General features: G+C 42.7%; 3 protein-coding genes across 3 annotated transcripts; 1 reads left to right on the forward strand and 2 right to left on the reverse strand.

Annotated features, from left to right (window-relative positions):
* Positions 1-207: 207 nt before the first annotated feature.
* Positions 208-8,106, reverse strand: Toll-7 (Toll-like receptor 7). The gene has a single exon (XM_069114744.1). It carries the CDS (start codon positions 7,102-7,104, stop codon positions 2,932-2,934), a length of 4,173 nt encoding a protein of 1,390 aa, XP_068970845.1. The 5' UTR covers positions 7,105-8,106; the 3' UTR covers positions 208-2,931.
* An 810-nt stretch (positions 8,107-8,916) lies between these two features.
* Positions 8,917-12,477, forward strand: LOC138180676 (porimin). The gene is made up of 3 exons (XM_069114743.1): positions 8,917-9,131; positions 10,083-10,580; positions 10,725-12,477. Exons 1-3 carry the CDS (start codon positions 9,065-9,067, stop codon positions 10,817-10,819), a joined length of 660 nt encoding a protein of 219 aa, XP_068970844.1. The 5' UTR covers positions 8,917-9,064; the 3' UTR covers positions 10,820-12,477.
* On the reverse strand, positions 11,970-13,124 carry LOC138181252 (galactokinase). Its single transcript, XM_069115965.1, is given in 1 exon segment — positions 11,970-13,124. A coding segment is annotated over 1 exon segment (762 nt). The 3' UTR covers positions 11,970-12,362.
* Positions 13,125-15,289: the final 2,165 nt, after the last annotated feature.

The following is a 15,289-nucleotide window of genomic DNA, read 5'->3' on the forward strand; positions in this document are numbered from 1 at the left end:
AGAACGAACGTACAAAGGGAAACAAAAGAGAACGAGACAGATTTCTATCAGCACTTGGAACAACTACGCGCTTAAAACTTTACTGACAAACTTTCCTCGGGCTCGTTTTATTTCCCTACACCTAGTAAGCTCTTCTCTATGGAATAAAAACGTGTATTACACGTTGAGTACGTTGAGTACGCGACCGTCGTGTATAACTTTTTCTTTTCGCTGTCGTCGTTCTGCGAACGAGGTACGTTGAAAGATTTTCCCAACGAGGGAAATTGGCTTACGAAACGCGATCGAAGACAATACGAGAAGCACATAGTACGTCGGTAGGTACTCGGAACTCTCGACGACGATTCACGAATCTCTAGTTTGGTCGATGTTGAGAAGTGGGAATGTCGTCGATCGTTTGTCCGTTCGTCGAGAGAGAAAAAGATTTTCCAAATAGAAACATTGGTCTTTGTGGTACGTGGAGCCTGCGGCGGTGGAGTAGGCGCATTAATAATGTAAGTGTGCAGATGGTGTGCAGTGAGTGCGCGGTGGCGCTGACTAGGATCAATGTTCCGTTCGCGATCTATATAGTACATAGTACGGTATATGTAACGACAACGACGGTTATATGAGAAACAACACACTGTTACACAGGTCATTTCCATAGAATATATTTGCAAATATTCTGATCAAACGTGGGATGGAATATGTATTTGAAAACAAGCATACGTGGCGTAAACACACGATCAATTCGGCTTGTATCTCTTTCGATTTGTTTGAACAATACCAGGTAAAATATAGTGGCAAAAATACGCTATAAATGACGTATGACGATAACGTAGAAATACTCACTGGAAAAAAGGGGAGAACAAAAATGAAAAAATTTAGCGTTTTTCCATCGGAACAATAGGAAGGATGCACACTTACCTACTTACTTAAGTACCGCGTGAAATATTTACGCGCGGATTACGTGACTAATTTCGTACGACAGACGAGAAAATTTGATCGAAACAAAGCATGATAGTATCGTGGGCGAGTTTCAGACCATCCACGTTATCCATATTACGCAGTGGCAAGCGAACATACTTTCAAGAAACGTTTCCACGTGCTGTTATAGAGAAACGAAGATCGAAGATATTGCCATCGCAATCCACTACGTGTTTATGGTTTCCCTCGACTCGCGAACGTTTCTATGAAAGGATACGAGCGAAAGACTATGGAAATCAGCTTTCCGAGAAAAATCTAGGCAAGAACGGAAGTTTACACGCGGAGAAACTGTCACAGAGCGACAAGGATAGTCTTAGACTATCGAAGATCGGAAATGGCAAAAAAGTGGATGATCCGACACTCGTACCGCACTGTAGTATGTACGATGTATACAATATATTAGAGTATTCACGCGCGTAGAAATCAGTATGCGGATTGGGAAGCGGTTGCAGAATCGGGGTATAGGCTCGCAAGCGTGTAATAACGTATTTTATAAATTTATTCACATGATTTAAATAAATCAAGTATACAGTTAAGTTTACGACATACGCGCAACCTGTGTCGTGGTTCACAGTATCGCAAAGCGCATGCTTTTCCATTTTTTCCGTTTCTCACTCATAATTACGAGCTTTGTTTCTCGATTTGTATCTTCGTAACTTCTTCCTCTCTTCCTTTTTATTCTTACGCGGCGAATAATATTTTACACGAGGCGAAACGTTTTGTGATATACATATTTACATATCGTACAGTGTTATCATCGGACCGGACATATAAAATTACAAAAAGTCATCGTCTATCTAGTCGAGAATTCAAAATCGAAGCTAAAACTCTCTCTCTCTTTCTACGCGCCGATAAAACCGTAACACGTCCGAATCGACGTATCGTTCCCTCTCGTATATGTATAGTTGATAGTTATAATATATATATATACAATGTACACGTACGTCGACACAAACTTGCAACATTTTGCAATCTTATTTACATATTGCGTTTCCTTTCTTCCGTATAATAATAGATATGTACAAGAGCGTGGCCCTAAATCGCCATTAAAACCGATTTCACGGCGCAAAGGAGACGGCGTGTGTTTATACTTTATTGCTCAGTGTAAAGTCGTCGAGCCAAGTGGAAGAGGGAGCGGAGAAGAGAGTGTCCGTCGAACTAGATTCTCGCGAGACGCCATTCAGAAATTCGCACGATACAGTTTGTGCGCGCGCGCGCAATTAGTTGTACAACGAAAGAGAGAGGAGCCTGCTAGACGGGGACCAGAGATAACGGGCGGGGGTGGGGAAGTACATAGAAGAGGAGAAAAGAAGAAAAAGAGAGACGGAATAGGGGAATAGACCGAATAGGGGAAAAAGGAAAAGGGATGGAAAAAGGGGGGATGGGGGAACAGGCAAGAGTGGAAAAGTGAACAATCACGCCTTTACCGATCAAACAAAGCAAGAGCGCGTTTCACGAGAAAAGAAAAAAGATCGTCGCGGACAAATATTTGGATAGTAGTAGCGTGTAACATAGTATATGCTTTGGGCTAATCGCGCGTTCCCCTATCGCTACTAACAACGTCTCCCTCGTTTTAAGCACAGCCTGTGAAAAGGCGACAGCAGCTCGACGACGATCTCTCGAGGTACATGTATAGTGGCGACGCGAATCGAATTCGATGTTCTCTCCCGTTCTCCTAGTAACCTTGGACACTCGATACGCGAATTAAAAATCGAGAAAATATATGTTTCGCTTATCGATTGTCCAAATTGGTTAGTCGGCTAGTTCGTTGGAGCCAGTTGGACGCTTAAATACTCAGACGCTCGGCGTTCGTACCGTCCCCTTTGCGACAGGTAGTGAAACGGCAGTAAAATGGCAGTGAAACGGTAGTGAAACGGCAGTGAAACGGAACACAAAAAGCAAGAGAAGCTCCTCGTTCACGTTTATCCAAGGTATATCACAAGCAGAAGAGAATCGGTGCGCGCGAAGCTAGACGAGATAGGCCTGGCCAGAAGATGGTGGCGGTGGCGGAGGCGGCGGTTGTTGCTGTCTCCAGGCGGTTCTCTCCAGCGTGGAATAATCCGAGTCGATGGACGAGTATATGTGCTCGGACAGCGGTCTCCTGTGATCCTCGCTGCTGCCGCTGCTGATGGTGGTGTTGTTGGTGCCGATGAGATTGCTACCTGGCACGGTAACCGCGTCTCGATAGGCGTGATTGACGGTCAGCCTAGGCTGCGGCGACGAAGGTGGCAGCTGTTGCTGAGGCATGGAGACCGTGCCGCAAGAATAGGCGGGCGGCGCGTGTTGCAACATCAACGCGGTCGTTGGCGACGACGACGAGTCTTTAAAGAGGGATCTTTGACCACGTTCTTGGGCGCGTAGCGTCGACACGCTCGTCTTCTCGCTACCGATACAGTCCAACGTGTACGTGTTGATGTTACGCTTATAAACGAGGGGCGACGATTTACTCTCGACGGATATATCGGCGGGATTCATCATCGTATTGACCGATGACGGTATCGCGTATCGGAGACGTTCCCAGAACCTCTTCTCGCCCCAGGTAAGGATCGCCGCCGCGGTTCGAAGGTACGGTCGTAGCTCGGGATCGCGTTCCACTTCCGGGCACGCGTGTCCCGCTTGAACGACGATCAACTGCGCCGCTCGTCCCCGGAGTGCTTCGTGAAGCGCCGCGCGAAACTCAAAACGGGACCATTCGGTTTGCACGAAGTTACGAGTGAGAACGATGAGGACACGGCGGGACGCGTCCACCGCTTCCAAGATGATCGGGGCCGGTGCGGAAGCACGAAGTACGCATGGTAAGTCGCGATGATGCAGACACAGCCGAAATCCTGCGGTGCCGTGCTCCAGTTCCATCGCCAACGAATGCACCACGAAATCCTCGTCGTTCGGACTGTAGCAAACGTAACAATCGTAGAGGCGTTCGCGATCGGCGTCGCAGCACGCGGCGGCCATCGGTGCAGCCGCGGCCGGCATCATCGCGGCTCCGCTCGACTTGCCCGACGGTTTGCCGGCCCGCAGAAACCATAAACCGTACTTAGAGTACACCCACGCACCGACCGGTTCGCGGAATATAAAGATGAGCACGACGACCACCAGAAGAAACAGCACCGCCGAGAGCGTTGCGACCACCACAAGCAAGTAATCGGAAACCATACTCTCGATGACGCCACCTTGAGAAAAGTAATCGGAACAGACTGTTTCGTTGACGTTCAAACGGCGCCGGTACGCTGGTCTCGCGTCCCCCCCGTAGTAGCACCAAACGTCGCTAGCGTCCACTACCTTATGCGCGTTGTCGGAAACCCACGAGGACAGCTCTTGCAAGAACTTGCATCGACATGACCACGGGTTGCTGCCGAGAGACAGCTCGACGAGGCGAGCGTTCAGAGTGACCTGCCATACCGGAAAAGTCACCAATCGATTTCCACTGAGTCTCAATATCTCGAGCGAACGCAACGGTAGGAAGGTCAGGTTACCGATGAATCCGATCAGATTGTTTTGCAGATAGAGTTCGCGCAGATGGGACAACCGTTCGAATTCGAACCCCTTCAGCTCGCGTATCCGATTGTCTTCCAGATGAAGAATCTGCAGATTGTTCAGCCCGTTGAACGTACGGTTCTGGATCGATTCGATGCCACTGGCGTTCACGTACAGCACTCGCATGTTCTTCCGTCCTATGAACACGTGGTTCTGCAACTCGCGCAACACGTTCCCGTCCAAGTAGACCTCGGTAGCGTCCATCGGGATCCGCCGCGGTATCTCCTCGACGGTCAGGCCGGAGCAATCGACGGCGTTCGTGTTCCATGTGCGATCGTTGTAACACTTGCAACCTGCCGGGCAGGTCATCTCACAGTCGCACGCGTCGAAATCACAGCAATGGCACAGGGCGAAACAATGGGCCTCGTAGCGGCAGAGAAACTGCTCGGACCTGGCCGTTGACGCGGACACAATGGCTACGCCACGTGGTCCGGATGTACGACACATTACGTTGTCCAAGTCCATGATACGTGGATACTCCCTGGTCGATGTCTGATTGTTGATCGCTGGCAGCCAATCCATCGAACAGTTGCAGTTGAACGGATTTCCACCGATGTAGAACTCCGGCAGGGCTCGATCTTCCGGTACCTTGGTCAATAGCAACGACGTCAGCTCCATCGTCTCGATCATGTTCGCGTACATGTCGACCCTGGTCAGGTTCTCTTTGTCTCTGAACGTGTTAGGTCGTACCAGACTGATGTAGTTGTTATTTATGAACAGCAACTCTACGCTGTCCGGCACGGACAACGGGGACAACTCGGTAACACGGTTGTGGCTGGCGTCCAAGGTTTTCACCTTCGAGTCGCGAATCTTGTAATAGTTGCCCAAGCTTTCGATGAAATTCCCGTGTATATCCAACCATTTCAAGTTGCCAGGTATGAACGCGTAGTCGAACCACTCGATATGATTCTCCGACAGATTGAGCAGCAGCAAACTGGCGATATTGGTGAAAACGCCGTTAATGTCGGACAGGAAGTTTCCATCGAGTCTAATCGCTTCGAGCCGCACGTTCCGTTCGAAAGCGTATCTCTCGACGTGTTGCACCTTGTTTCTAGCTAAATTCAGAATCTGCAGATTTGGTAGATCCCAGAGCATGCCGCGCGACAGATTGCCGATGTCGTTGCCGATCAGTCGCAGACCCGTCAGTTGATCCAGATTGCGGAACGAGCCGTTGTAGAAATTGCTAATCCGATTCTCGCCCAAGTCGAGGGTTTTCAGGAGAGCGAGGTCGCGTAACGCGTCCGGCACCGACGTAAGCTCGTTACCACTCAGATCCAGTTCCTTCAGGTCCGAACAGTTGCGAAACGCGAGCGGATCGATGCTGGCGATCGCGTTGCCGGACAACGTTAGCCGATTCAGAACAAACAGACCGTTGAACAGTTGCGCTCCCACGGTGTGAAGCTTGTTGTCGGACAGCTCGAGGGTATGCAGATTGTAAAGTGGGAGAAAAGCGTTGCTCTCGATCCGATCGATCGTATTGTTCCTAAGATCGAGGATCTGCAGGAAGAACAGGTCCTTGAACATACGCGCGTCGATGTGCGTCAGCATGTTGTAAGAGAGGTCGAGAACGATCAGCCGAATCAGTCCGAGAAACGTAGTCTCGTCGACGCGGTCACTGCCGAGTCGATTGCCTGCAAGATTTAGCACGAGCAGCTGCTCCAGCCGGGTGAATATACCCCTGGGCAGGTCGCGGAGCCCGTTGTACGCCAGGTGTATCTCTCGAAGCTCCCTCGTACTAGCGAACAGACCTTCGGGCAACGAGTCCAACGAATTATAGCTGGCGTTAAATGTACGCAATACGGTCAGCCCTTGGAGCGCGTCACTGGCAATTTCGACGATCGAGTTCCGCTGCAGGTGCAACTCTTGCAGCTGACGAAGGCCAAGCAACGGGCTGTTCTCTTGTAAACGCGTGATCTCGTTACGCGACAGATCTAGAATTCGAATGTCCGCGCGACACGGTGGCGAATCGTCGTCGGTTCCGTCGGCTCCCTCGACTACTTCCACTCCTTCGACCAAATCGCCACCGCGTCGATTTAATCCGATGTCGCTCACATCGTGCAAACGATTCTCCGTCAGATTCAACGTTTGCAGATTATCCAGCGAGCAGAGTAATTTCGCCGGCAACGCTTGCACGTTGCTCTCCACGATCTCCAAAGTGTGTAATTCGCGCAAACCGTGGAAAGAGTCCGGCGCGAGTTCGAGAAAACGGCTGGCACCCCATACCGCGTTGAACGTTTGCACAGTCAGTTTCTTCAACTCGAGGAGCGGTTGAAACGCACCCTCTGGTATCCGCAGTACCTTACAGCCGTGCACGTGCAATTCGTGCAAGCTGGTCAAACGTTGCCAACTGTGAGCGTTGAAGCTACTCTCGAAGTGATGGACGTCGCTGCAACGTATCCGTAGCTTGAGAGCGCCGTCGAGCGACGCAACCAGACCGGTGATCGCGCCAGGATCCAACACTCGAAGGGTGCAGTCCGCGGACCGCGTGTCGTTCCCACCCTCTGACAACCACTTGCAGGAAGCTCCGGCCGATTCCGAGAGTATACTTGATGCCAGGCAAAGAAAAGCCGCGTTCATCAGCGTGATAAAAACATACTTCGCTGTCATCTTGCGTGACGATGGTTGCGCACGGCTTTTCGGTTAGTTCAGAGTCGAGAGACGGACGCGATCGCGATCGCGACCACCACCACCGCCGCCACCACCAGCACAACCACCACCACCACCAACACCAACACCAACACCACCTCCTCCACCTCCACCTCCACCTCCACCACCTCCGCCACCAGCCCCCGAGATCGGCTCTCAATCACTTTCCAAATCTAATCAAACTATTTTCACCCTTTCTCGCCCCCTCGCTCGCGTACACACTCGCACAGCGATGATGACACACGCACGCATATACACACGCAGGCGAGTGCGAGCGCGCGCGCGCTCATGCACCTCCTATCACGTAAGTACGGACCGGCCCATTTCTCTTGTCGTTTATTCGTAGGCCGGTGGCGAGGCACCCTGCCCTACGTTCCTCGGCTCGTCCTTCGTCACTCGCTACCCTCGCTTCCAACTGTTCTTTCTTTCGAAAAGATTACACCTCTTCGTCGCTTTTATCTCGCGATCAACCTTCGTCGTCTATATCTTCCCTACCGAGAATGTTTTCACGCGGTTACGTCAAGTAGTACGAGCACGCTTTAACGAAACACCGACAGAACGAAAACAGTTCGTACAAAGCCGTGTACGCGAAGCGACCGTGCACTACCGTACACTCGCTTCGCATCAACCACCAGCACTGATCCAGCAGACCGCTGACCGCGCATCATCGGCATTCCCGACCGTTCCTCTTCGATGTCTCGCTACAACGCCAGAGTGCGCCACTCTATTACAATATCCTGCAAACAACCCGCCACGAACAAGAACAGAATGTAAAATAACATAACGTCCATATGCGCTTTGGTATGTGCACCTCACCGGTTTTACTCCACTCCCTGCTGGTTGGTTCCTTTTTTCTCTACTCCAATTACAACGATTATGCTAAGTTGTTAGAAAATCCCTTAGTCGATACTACTTCAAAATTTCAATCGTAAAGCTCTTCAAACATTCCAAGCAACGAGTCATTTTCTTCCTTTCCTTTTTCCTTCATTTTCTCCGCTTTTCAAACTTCGAATTCATCCCATTTTCATCTATTAAATACCGAATCTATCCTACCTTCCATAACGTTTTTACGTATTTCGAATAGCCCTGTACACGGGTAACCTACACATATAACGTATTTTATTCGAGAAAATTCCAGTATTCTCCGTTGCATTACGATATTCTTTTTCATCGAATAATTAATTTTATATGGTTTACATAAAATCAATCAAACGCGTATAATATATCATACAACAATGTAGAGTGTAGAGGATATGTATATTGAAAAACGTTATACGAGTGACATGATATTTTAATTTACCAAATTTTTGCCGATAATGCATGAAGCAAAAATAATATCTACAATTTTTTGATTACGTCATAGAAACCATTTACGGCCGCGATTCTTAATCTGTGATCCGTTGATCTCCAGATGCTGCCAAGTCCTCACACACACATACATTATTTTACTATCCAAATAAAAAAAAATTAATGGAAGTATGCATATTTATTTATTTATATTGAATCTCTTCTCTCCAAATTAGAAGATCGTTGATGAGTAATTAATGAGTGTTTTAAATGAATATGTTTCAAGTACGTTACAGCATTTAAATTCTGAATTAAGTCTTGAAGATTGGCGACAAAAAATATTGTTTAGAGGAGATCCGTGGTAAACAAGAAATTAAGAATGATCTAGGGAATATGTTTAAAACTCAAAGTTATACACATACTACGTATAGCGTCGCTACTGTCTTCGTACAGTTGCAATTGGTGGAAGTGGAAGCTGATGCTAGCGACAGCGATCAGTTCAATTTCAGCTTTGGCAGAAGCTTACGTCCTGCGTTTCTGTACTTGTTTGTAGCGGGGAATCCATTCAACGACATCGGGCTTTTGGTAAAAATCATACGCGACTGTTGAGATTGCTCGCATTTTCGCCGTAAAAATGAGATTAGTGTATATAACCTGCGTTTTATTAGCTACGGCGATTTGCTCCATCGTGGCTGACAATGGTAAGTACATACATATTAATATTTCACCATGTACATATTTGCTTTGTTAACTTTGTTTTTTAATTTACTAATCAATTCGGTACTGCGCCGTTTTCTTGTAATATTTTGTTCAAACTACGTGTACCGTTGATGGCGCGTGCATTCGTTTATTTAATATGTACACGAAACATAATCGACTTTAACGGAAAATTCTCTGTCGAACATCGGTCATCTACGTGGCGTTTAATAAACGTTTCATATTTAACTATTGTTACGTTGATACATATTGAATCTATGTTTTTAATACTTCTCGAAACGTCGCGTAAAATATTCGATTTACGCGAGAAATAGCAATACATAACGTACTGTCTCGCGTACTTACAGGCATTTTTCGTTTGCACGCAATGGCACGTTCACTTGTTTCGTATTACACAAGACAGACCCTTGCTATATTTCTCGATGTCTCTAGAAACATAGGCGTACCTAAAATCCTTCATCTTTTTATCGTCTAATCGTGTAATCGTTTAATCCTTCAATCGTTTATTCGCACTCTTTAATTAATAGTTGTACTATGTTGCTGTAGAATTTTACCATTATCGATTTTATATTTACGATTGTCTATACGCTTAGCCATACGGCAGGAGATTTTGCGATCTAACGAATATAATCGCTAAAGTTTATTAGATACAGTAAATAATCATTTTGCACAATTTTATTCATTTCTGCGAGACCTTCAACTCTTTTACGTGATATCGTTTTACTTCGATTAATTTTATTTTACGTTATTACCCATTTTTTAAAATATACAAATTCATTTCCTTTTTAAACTGTAATAATTGTATCTCGTTTATATTGTTTTCGTTTATAATTACATTTAATTCATTTCTTATTTAATAAGCTTTCTTTTTTGTTATAAGCAGCTTCAAAGGAAAAATTTTATAATAATATATGTAATATTAATTCTTTACACAGCTGCTACGACCCAAGGAGATACTAAATCTATCAATCAACAGACAGTGGATCTAGTCAATAGTACTGCATCTATTAAAAATTCCTCGAGTCCTGCTGCACCAGTTAAGGATTCTGTTAAGGATTCTAATACCAATGTAACTAAAAATGCCGATGTCAATGACAATATTACCAGTACCATTGCTACTATTCCTGCTGCTACTACTAACACCACTATTGGTAACAAAACAAAAACCGATACTGCTCCTGACAATGATCATGGTATAGAATCCACCAATTCAACAACAACTACGGTAACTTCAACACCTACAACTTCGTCAATAACAACCAAACAAACACCTACGCCTGAAAAATCTACATCTACGACTATAGTTACACCTACTACTACGAACAATACAACACCTATTGTTTCATCAACACCTATAACTACTCCAGTTCCATCATCGACAAAAGTTGTTCCATCTTATACACAACGACACTTTGATGGACTCAGCTTTTTAGGTAAGTAGAAAATGATACATTCTATTTGTGTGTATTTTGTTGCTTTCTCAAATAGTCATTTTGCTTGGAGATTTTAGAAATACACGCGTACATTGAAGCTTGCGATGTTATCACATGATTAAGTAAAACGTTTCCCTTTTCTAGGTGGCATCATTTTAGCTACGTGTTTAATGGCAGTCAGTTTTGCCACTTGGAAAGTCTATAGAGCATTCAATGAACAAAACTACCGCACACTATGATACAGATATTGTCATCGCGAAAATTCCATTTTCCAATAAGTAAATGCAGTCGTTCGAACTGGAAACTATGAATTTTACCATAATAATATTACGTATTTTTATAACGCACTTAAGTGTCGCGTGGTTTAAGTGCTCTTAGTAATGTGATGTGCAAACGCGAATTTCGTTTCTTTGTACCCAATTACAAAGACGAGTTACACGCATTATAGTATTGTCTCTTCGTATGTTCGCACGCGCATTGTAATAGCGTTTATATTTATGAAAAAGAAAGAACGAATACTATGTGCATAGAAGGAGAGGAAAAAGTAAGAGAATTTTGAGGACGTGAGAGGAGGAGAGAAATAGAAAAGCAAATATAGTATTACTATGCGCATGCGTAATTTGCGTACGCAAGTTGACGACCAATCAAATACACATTCCATCAAAAAGATCAATTTTGCACTATAACAAGTCCACGTAATATTTTCTGCTCAAATGAAAATTATTTCGTAAAACTCTTCTATTTTTCTTTTATTGAACTCGTTTATCAGCTGTTGCCATACGTAAAAACAATGGTTAAAATAATATAAAAACGATGAAATATACACAGATATAAAGGTTCCTATGTGTATATTCATAGCAAGAACAAAATATGTAAAAGGATTAAGTATGAGATGTTTAAAAGAGTTCGATTAAAGTTTAGGAGATTTGCACATAAATAATGATATGGTATGAACGAACTCCAGTATGACATATTTTCTATGATTATATTCTTCAATATTACTTTTCTCATTAAGATGATATTTAATTATTAATTTCGGGTGTGAAGAATATTTTATATTCTAAGGGTATAAGGGTCGTTCGTACGTATAAATTATAGATGCTCCTGTATATGCCTTTATTAAATAATATTCTTGTTGAAGAATTTTCGTACGAGTCAAAAAAGAAATGAAAGTTTTTAGTTTCGAGTTTTGTACCTGTTGGGAGACATAGTTATATGATTACAACAAATGTTGAACTTGGTTTTTGGCTCATAAGGAAATGTAATATGCTAATTAATATTTTACTTAATATAATCGTATAATACGTATTTTCATTTATATTTAGACTTTTCTTTCTTTTTGATACAAGCAATATGTATAGAGATTTAGTTTTCGTTTATTTCATTCCGTTTTTCTTTCTTTTCTTTTTTTAAAGTAAGTATTTTATTTTTAAAAAAAGGTAATTAAATTACCAATGTGACGATAGATGTACCGTAATCGATAACACTGGCCCCCTAAAACTCCTTCTATAGTTTCGAATATGTTTTTGATACGTTTAATATCATCGGGTAAAAAATTTAAGTGTTTACACGTAGAACGATGATTTTCTCGTAAGAGTTTTCCTATAATGTACGTTATGAACGTTAAATCGAAGTTTACAGAGAGACGTAACGAGAGTTGAGTTATTTTTAAGGAAACATGTGCGGTACATAAATAAACTAATTTTGAAACATATTAATTGAAGTCGAATATGCGACCTGCTATTATAAGAAAAGATACCTAAATATATATATTTAAAAAAACTACAGCCTAAATAGTGTATTGTATTTACATTCCGTGTAATATTTTAACAAGCTATGTAAAATACTTGCTTATATGAATTATACGATATTAATACTACGCAATGGCAAAACAAAATATCAAGTTAATTAATCAAGCTACATGATATACCGAAACATTTGATAAATAATCCTACCCAATTCTCCCCACTGTTCATTTCTAATCGCATTCGTCATTTCCACTATTCTTTTATCGTCGTCAATCACATCATTGACAGTTTCCATTGTTTCTTGCGGAAATAAAAATTCCATCATGGACACGCCGATCGGATGAGTACGCCATCGAGACATTGTGTTCATCATTGTCATAATTTCTTCGCAACGTATTCGATTACGTTCGTCGCCACGCCGTTTCGATAATTTAATTTTTTTAACATTGTTTAATCCGATAAGAATCAATTGAACATCAATGGCATTCCAATTGCATCGATCGATGTCAAGGGATCGTGCATCGAATGCGAAAATCTCATCCTCGTTCCCGATAACAGAAGTTAAAACATCCGACATACGAACTTTACAAGAGTCTGACGCTAATTTCTCCACCAAGTGGCATATCAACATCTTCTCTATAACACTGCCTGTATAAGTATTTGTAATCGCTTCAAAAAATGTATACAACGCCACGACCAGGGCGGAGCTGCTTCCGAGACCGTGTTTGGCTGGTAAGCTGGATACGATTACGATTTGAAAGCCAGGAACGTGTGCTGTTAACGATATTGATTCCATTCAACCAACACGTGTTTCGTACGCATTTTTTGCGTCGCGTTGTTGCTATTTGTTTACTTGGCTGTCAGCCTCGCAAACGTTAAAAAAAGAATTTGATTACATAGATTTTTCTTCTTTTCAATACCAGCAGAAATTACCTAAATTATTAGCGAAAATATAGCTAATATAATTAATTACGCATGGATAATGGAAATTCGATTAACAAAAAACGCGTTAAACAATCTACTGCGTTCAAAAGAATTTAATTGTCGGGGAGATTGAAAAACGAACTGGCTAATACCTCGGCTATCTTTGAAACTTCGTATCGTTCCTTTTAAGCAACGTATCCACGAAGTTTCTTTCGCTAATGTGCAAAGATTTTCATCATCCAAGCGAAACTTGAACATTTCCCCGTCGGTATTCTCCAAGAACGTTTTAACCTGGCATCATTTGCTGCCGTGATTGCGTTTACCAACCACTAACGTGACAAGTTGAATGGCCTGTTTTATTTCAAGGGAAGATAAACCAAGCAAATGTGTGCGTATGTATGTGTGTGTCGTTACACGCGTTATTGCTGCTTCCGTGCGGCACGATTGTAGGAAAGTACATATTCAGTGATCGTGCAAGCGAAAAGTCGGGACTCGCGATGAATCATCATCGCAGAAATGATTGAATTTGCACCTACCATGGATAACGATTTACTTTCCACGAGATTGGCGCTCTTGCCAGCTATGGTTAAACATCCGGGCACAAATACCGCGCAGGTAGGGATTAATCCATAAGAATTAATAAATTCCTGTTCGGCCAGAGATCTTAATTCATCCAAACTTGGAATTTTTTTGGACAAATGCTCGTTTACATAAGGTTTCACCAATTAATTATAATAACTAAGTAATTATATTAACTTTTGTTTCTGATTCTTAAATCTTATTCTTTTAAAATTTTTAGAAGTTTCGTAGCAGAAAACTATATCTTACGCAGTGATGACATTACTATTTTATTAACTTGTATTATATATTATCCTTAATATTATATTCTATAGCTTAAATTCATAGTTGTACGACTATATGTAAACACAATTACGTGTATGGAATATATGTGTAGGGAAATTTCGAAAGATGAGACATAAAAATAAGCTCTTCTGTACTATCTAGTTTATATTTAAAATTATATCATCGACTTCACAAACTTGAAATTCCTTTTGAAAACTAAAATACGTTATATATTTTGTCCTATCGAAGGATCGAATCGATCGGACCGTTTACGAGTTAACAAATTTACGCTCAAATATATCGTGCAATATCATATGTATATTGTCCACGAACGATTCGATGGGAACTCTTACTTTATTGCTCGATAAATTGGCTGGCATGGAAGCGATACACGCCGTATGGATACTGTGGGATTTATCGTTCATTCTGAGAAAAGTCATCTAGCTAGAATCTCCCCAAGTGTTACGAATCAGCATATTTTTGATTGACATTTCTGACATTCCGGAGAAACGAACGAAACGCTTGAATCCCGGACCCGGGACTTTGGCTTTTCTTTCGTCGTTTTGTTTTGCGCGTCATAGGGCAACGTAGGGAACGAAATCGTGCGAACCGTGCGTTTTCTCCTTGAACTGTGCCTGCAAAAATCGATCTAACACCACATATCGTGGTGATTGCAATTTTTCTCGTTTCTCCGTCTCATTGGTTTCGCTCCTTCTCTCCGATTATGCAAATGATGTCGAAACGTGACATTCACGATGCTTTCGTAGAAGGGAGATATCCGAGACTGCGGAACAACGCCATAAACTGAGAGAAGTGAACTACATGTTTCTAACACGTGATGAAAATATCAGTGTTTGAAAACAGCGTGGTCCTTAGATAGATCATTGTCTTTTGTTTTTTTCTTGTTTGTCAAAAATATTTCCTTCCTAAACGGGATTACACGTTTTCGAAGACTCTTCCTTTTTAACCAATTAACTACATTCGACGTGTAAACACATCAATCCAAAACTTTATTTCGATCCCGTTGACGTGTATACTCATCATGTGAAATAAAAAATTACTATTTACTATAAAAACTCAAAATTTTAATAAAAAATAATATAAATGACATTTAGTGGTATGTTTCCTTTATACTTTCAGTAAATATCATGTATTTTATAAAAAAAAAGTTTGATTATATGATTATTCCCATAA

The sequence above is a fragment of the Bombus flavifrons genome, chromosome 6, assembly GCF_040668555.2.
Source record: "Bombus flavifrons isolate JBK064 chromosome 6, iyBomFlav1_principal, whole genome shotgun sequence".
NCBI lineage: Eukaryota > Metazoa > Arthropoda > Insecta > Hymenoptera > Apidae > Bombus > Bombus flavifrons.

What these genes read in the sequence shown, in the direction of transcription:
- Toll-7 (XM_069114744.1), bottom strand. Translation starts at nt 7,104, where the DNA reads ATGACAGCGAAGTATGTTTTTATCACGCTGATGAACGCGGCTTTTCTT.
- LOC138180676 (XM_069114743.1), top strand. Translation starts at nt 9,065, where the DNA reads ATGAGATTAGTGTATATAACCTGCGTTTTATTAGCTACGGCGATTTGC. An exon ending in CTCCATCGTGGCTGACAATG is followed by an intron (nt 9,132 to 10,082) that starts GTAAGTACATAC and finishes TTCTTTACACAG; the next exon opens with CTGCTACGACCCAAGGAGAT. An exon ending in TGATGGACTCAGCTTTTTAG is followed by an intron (nt 10,581 to 10,724) that starts GTAAGTAGAAAA and finishes TCCCTTTTCTAG; the next exon opens with GTGGCATCATTTTAGCTACG.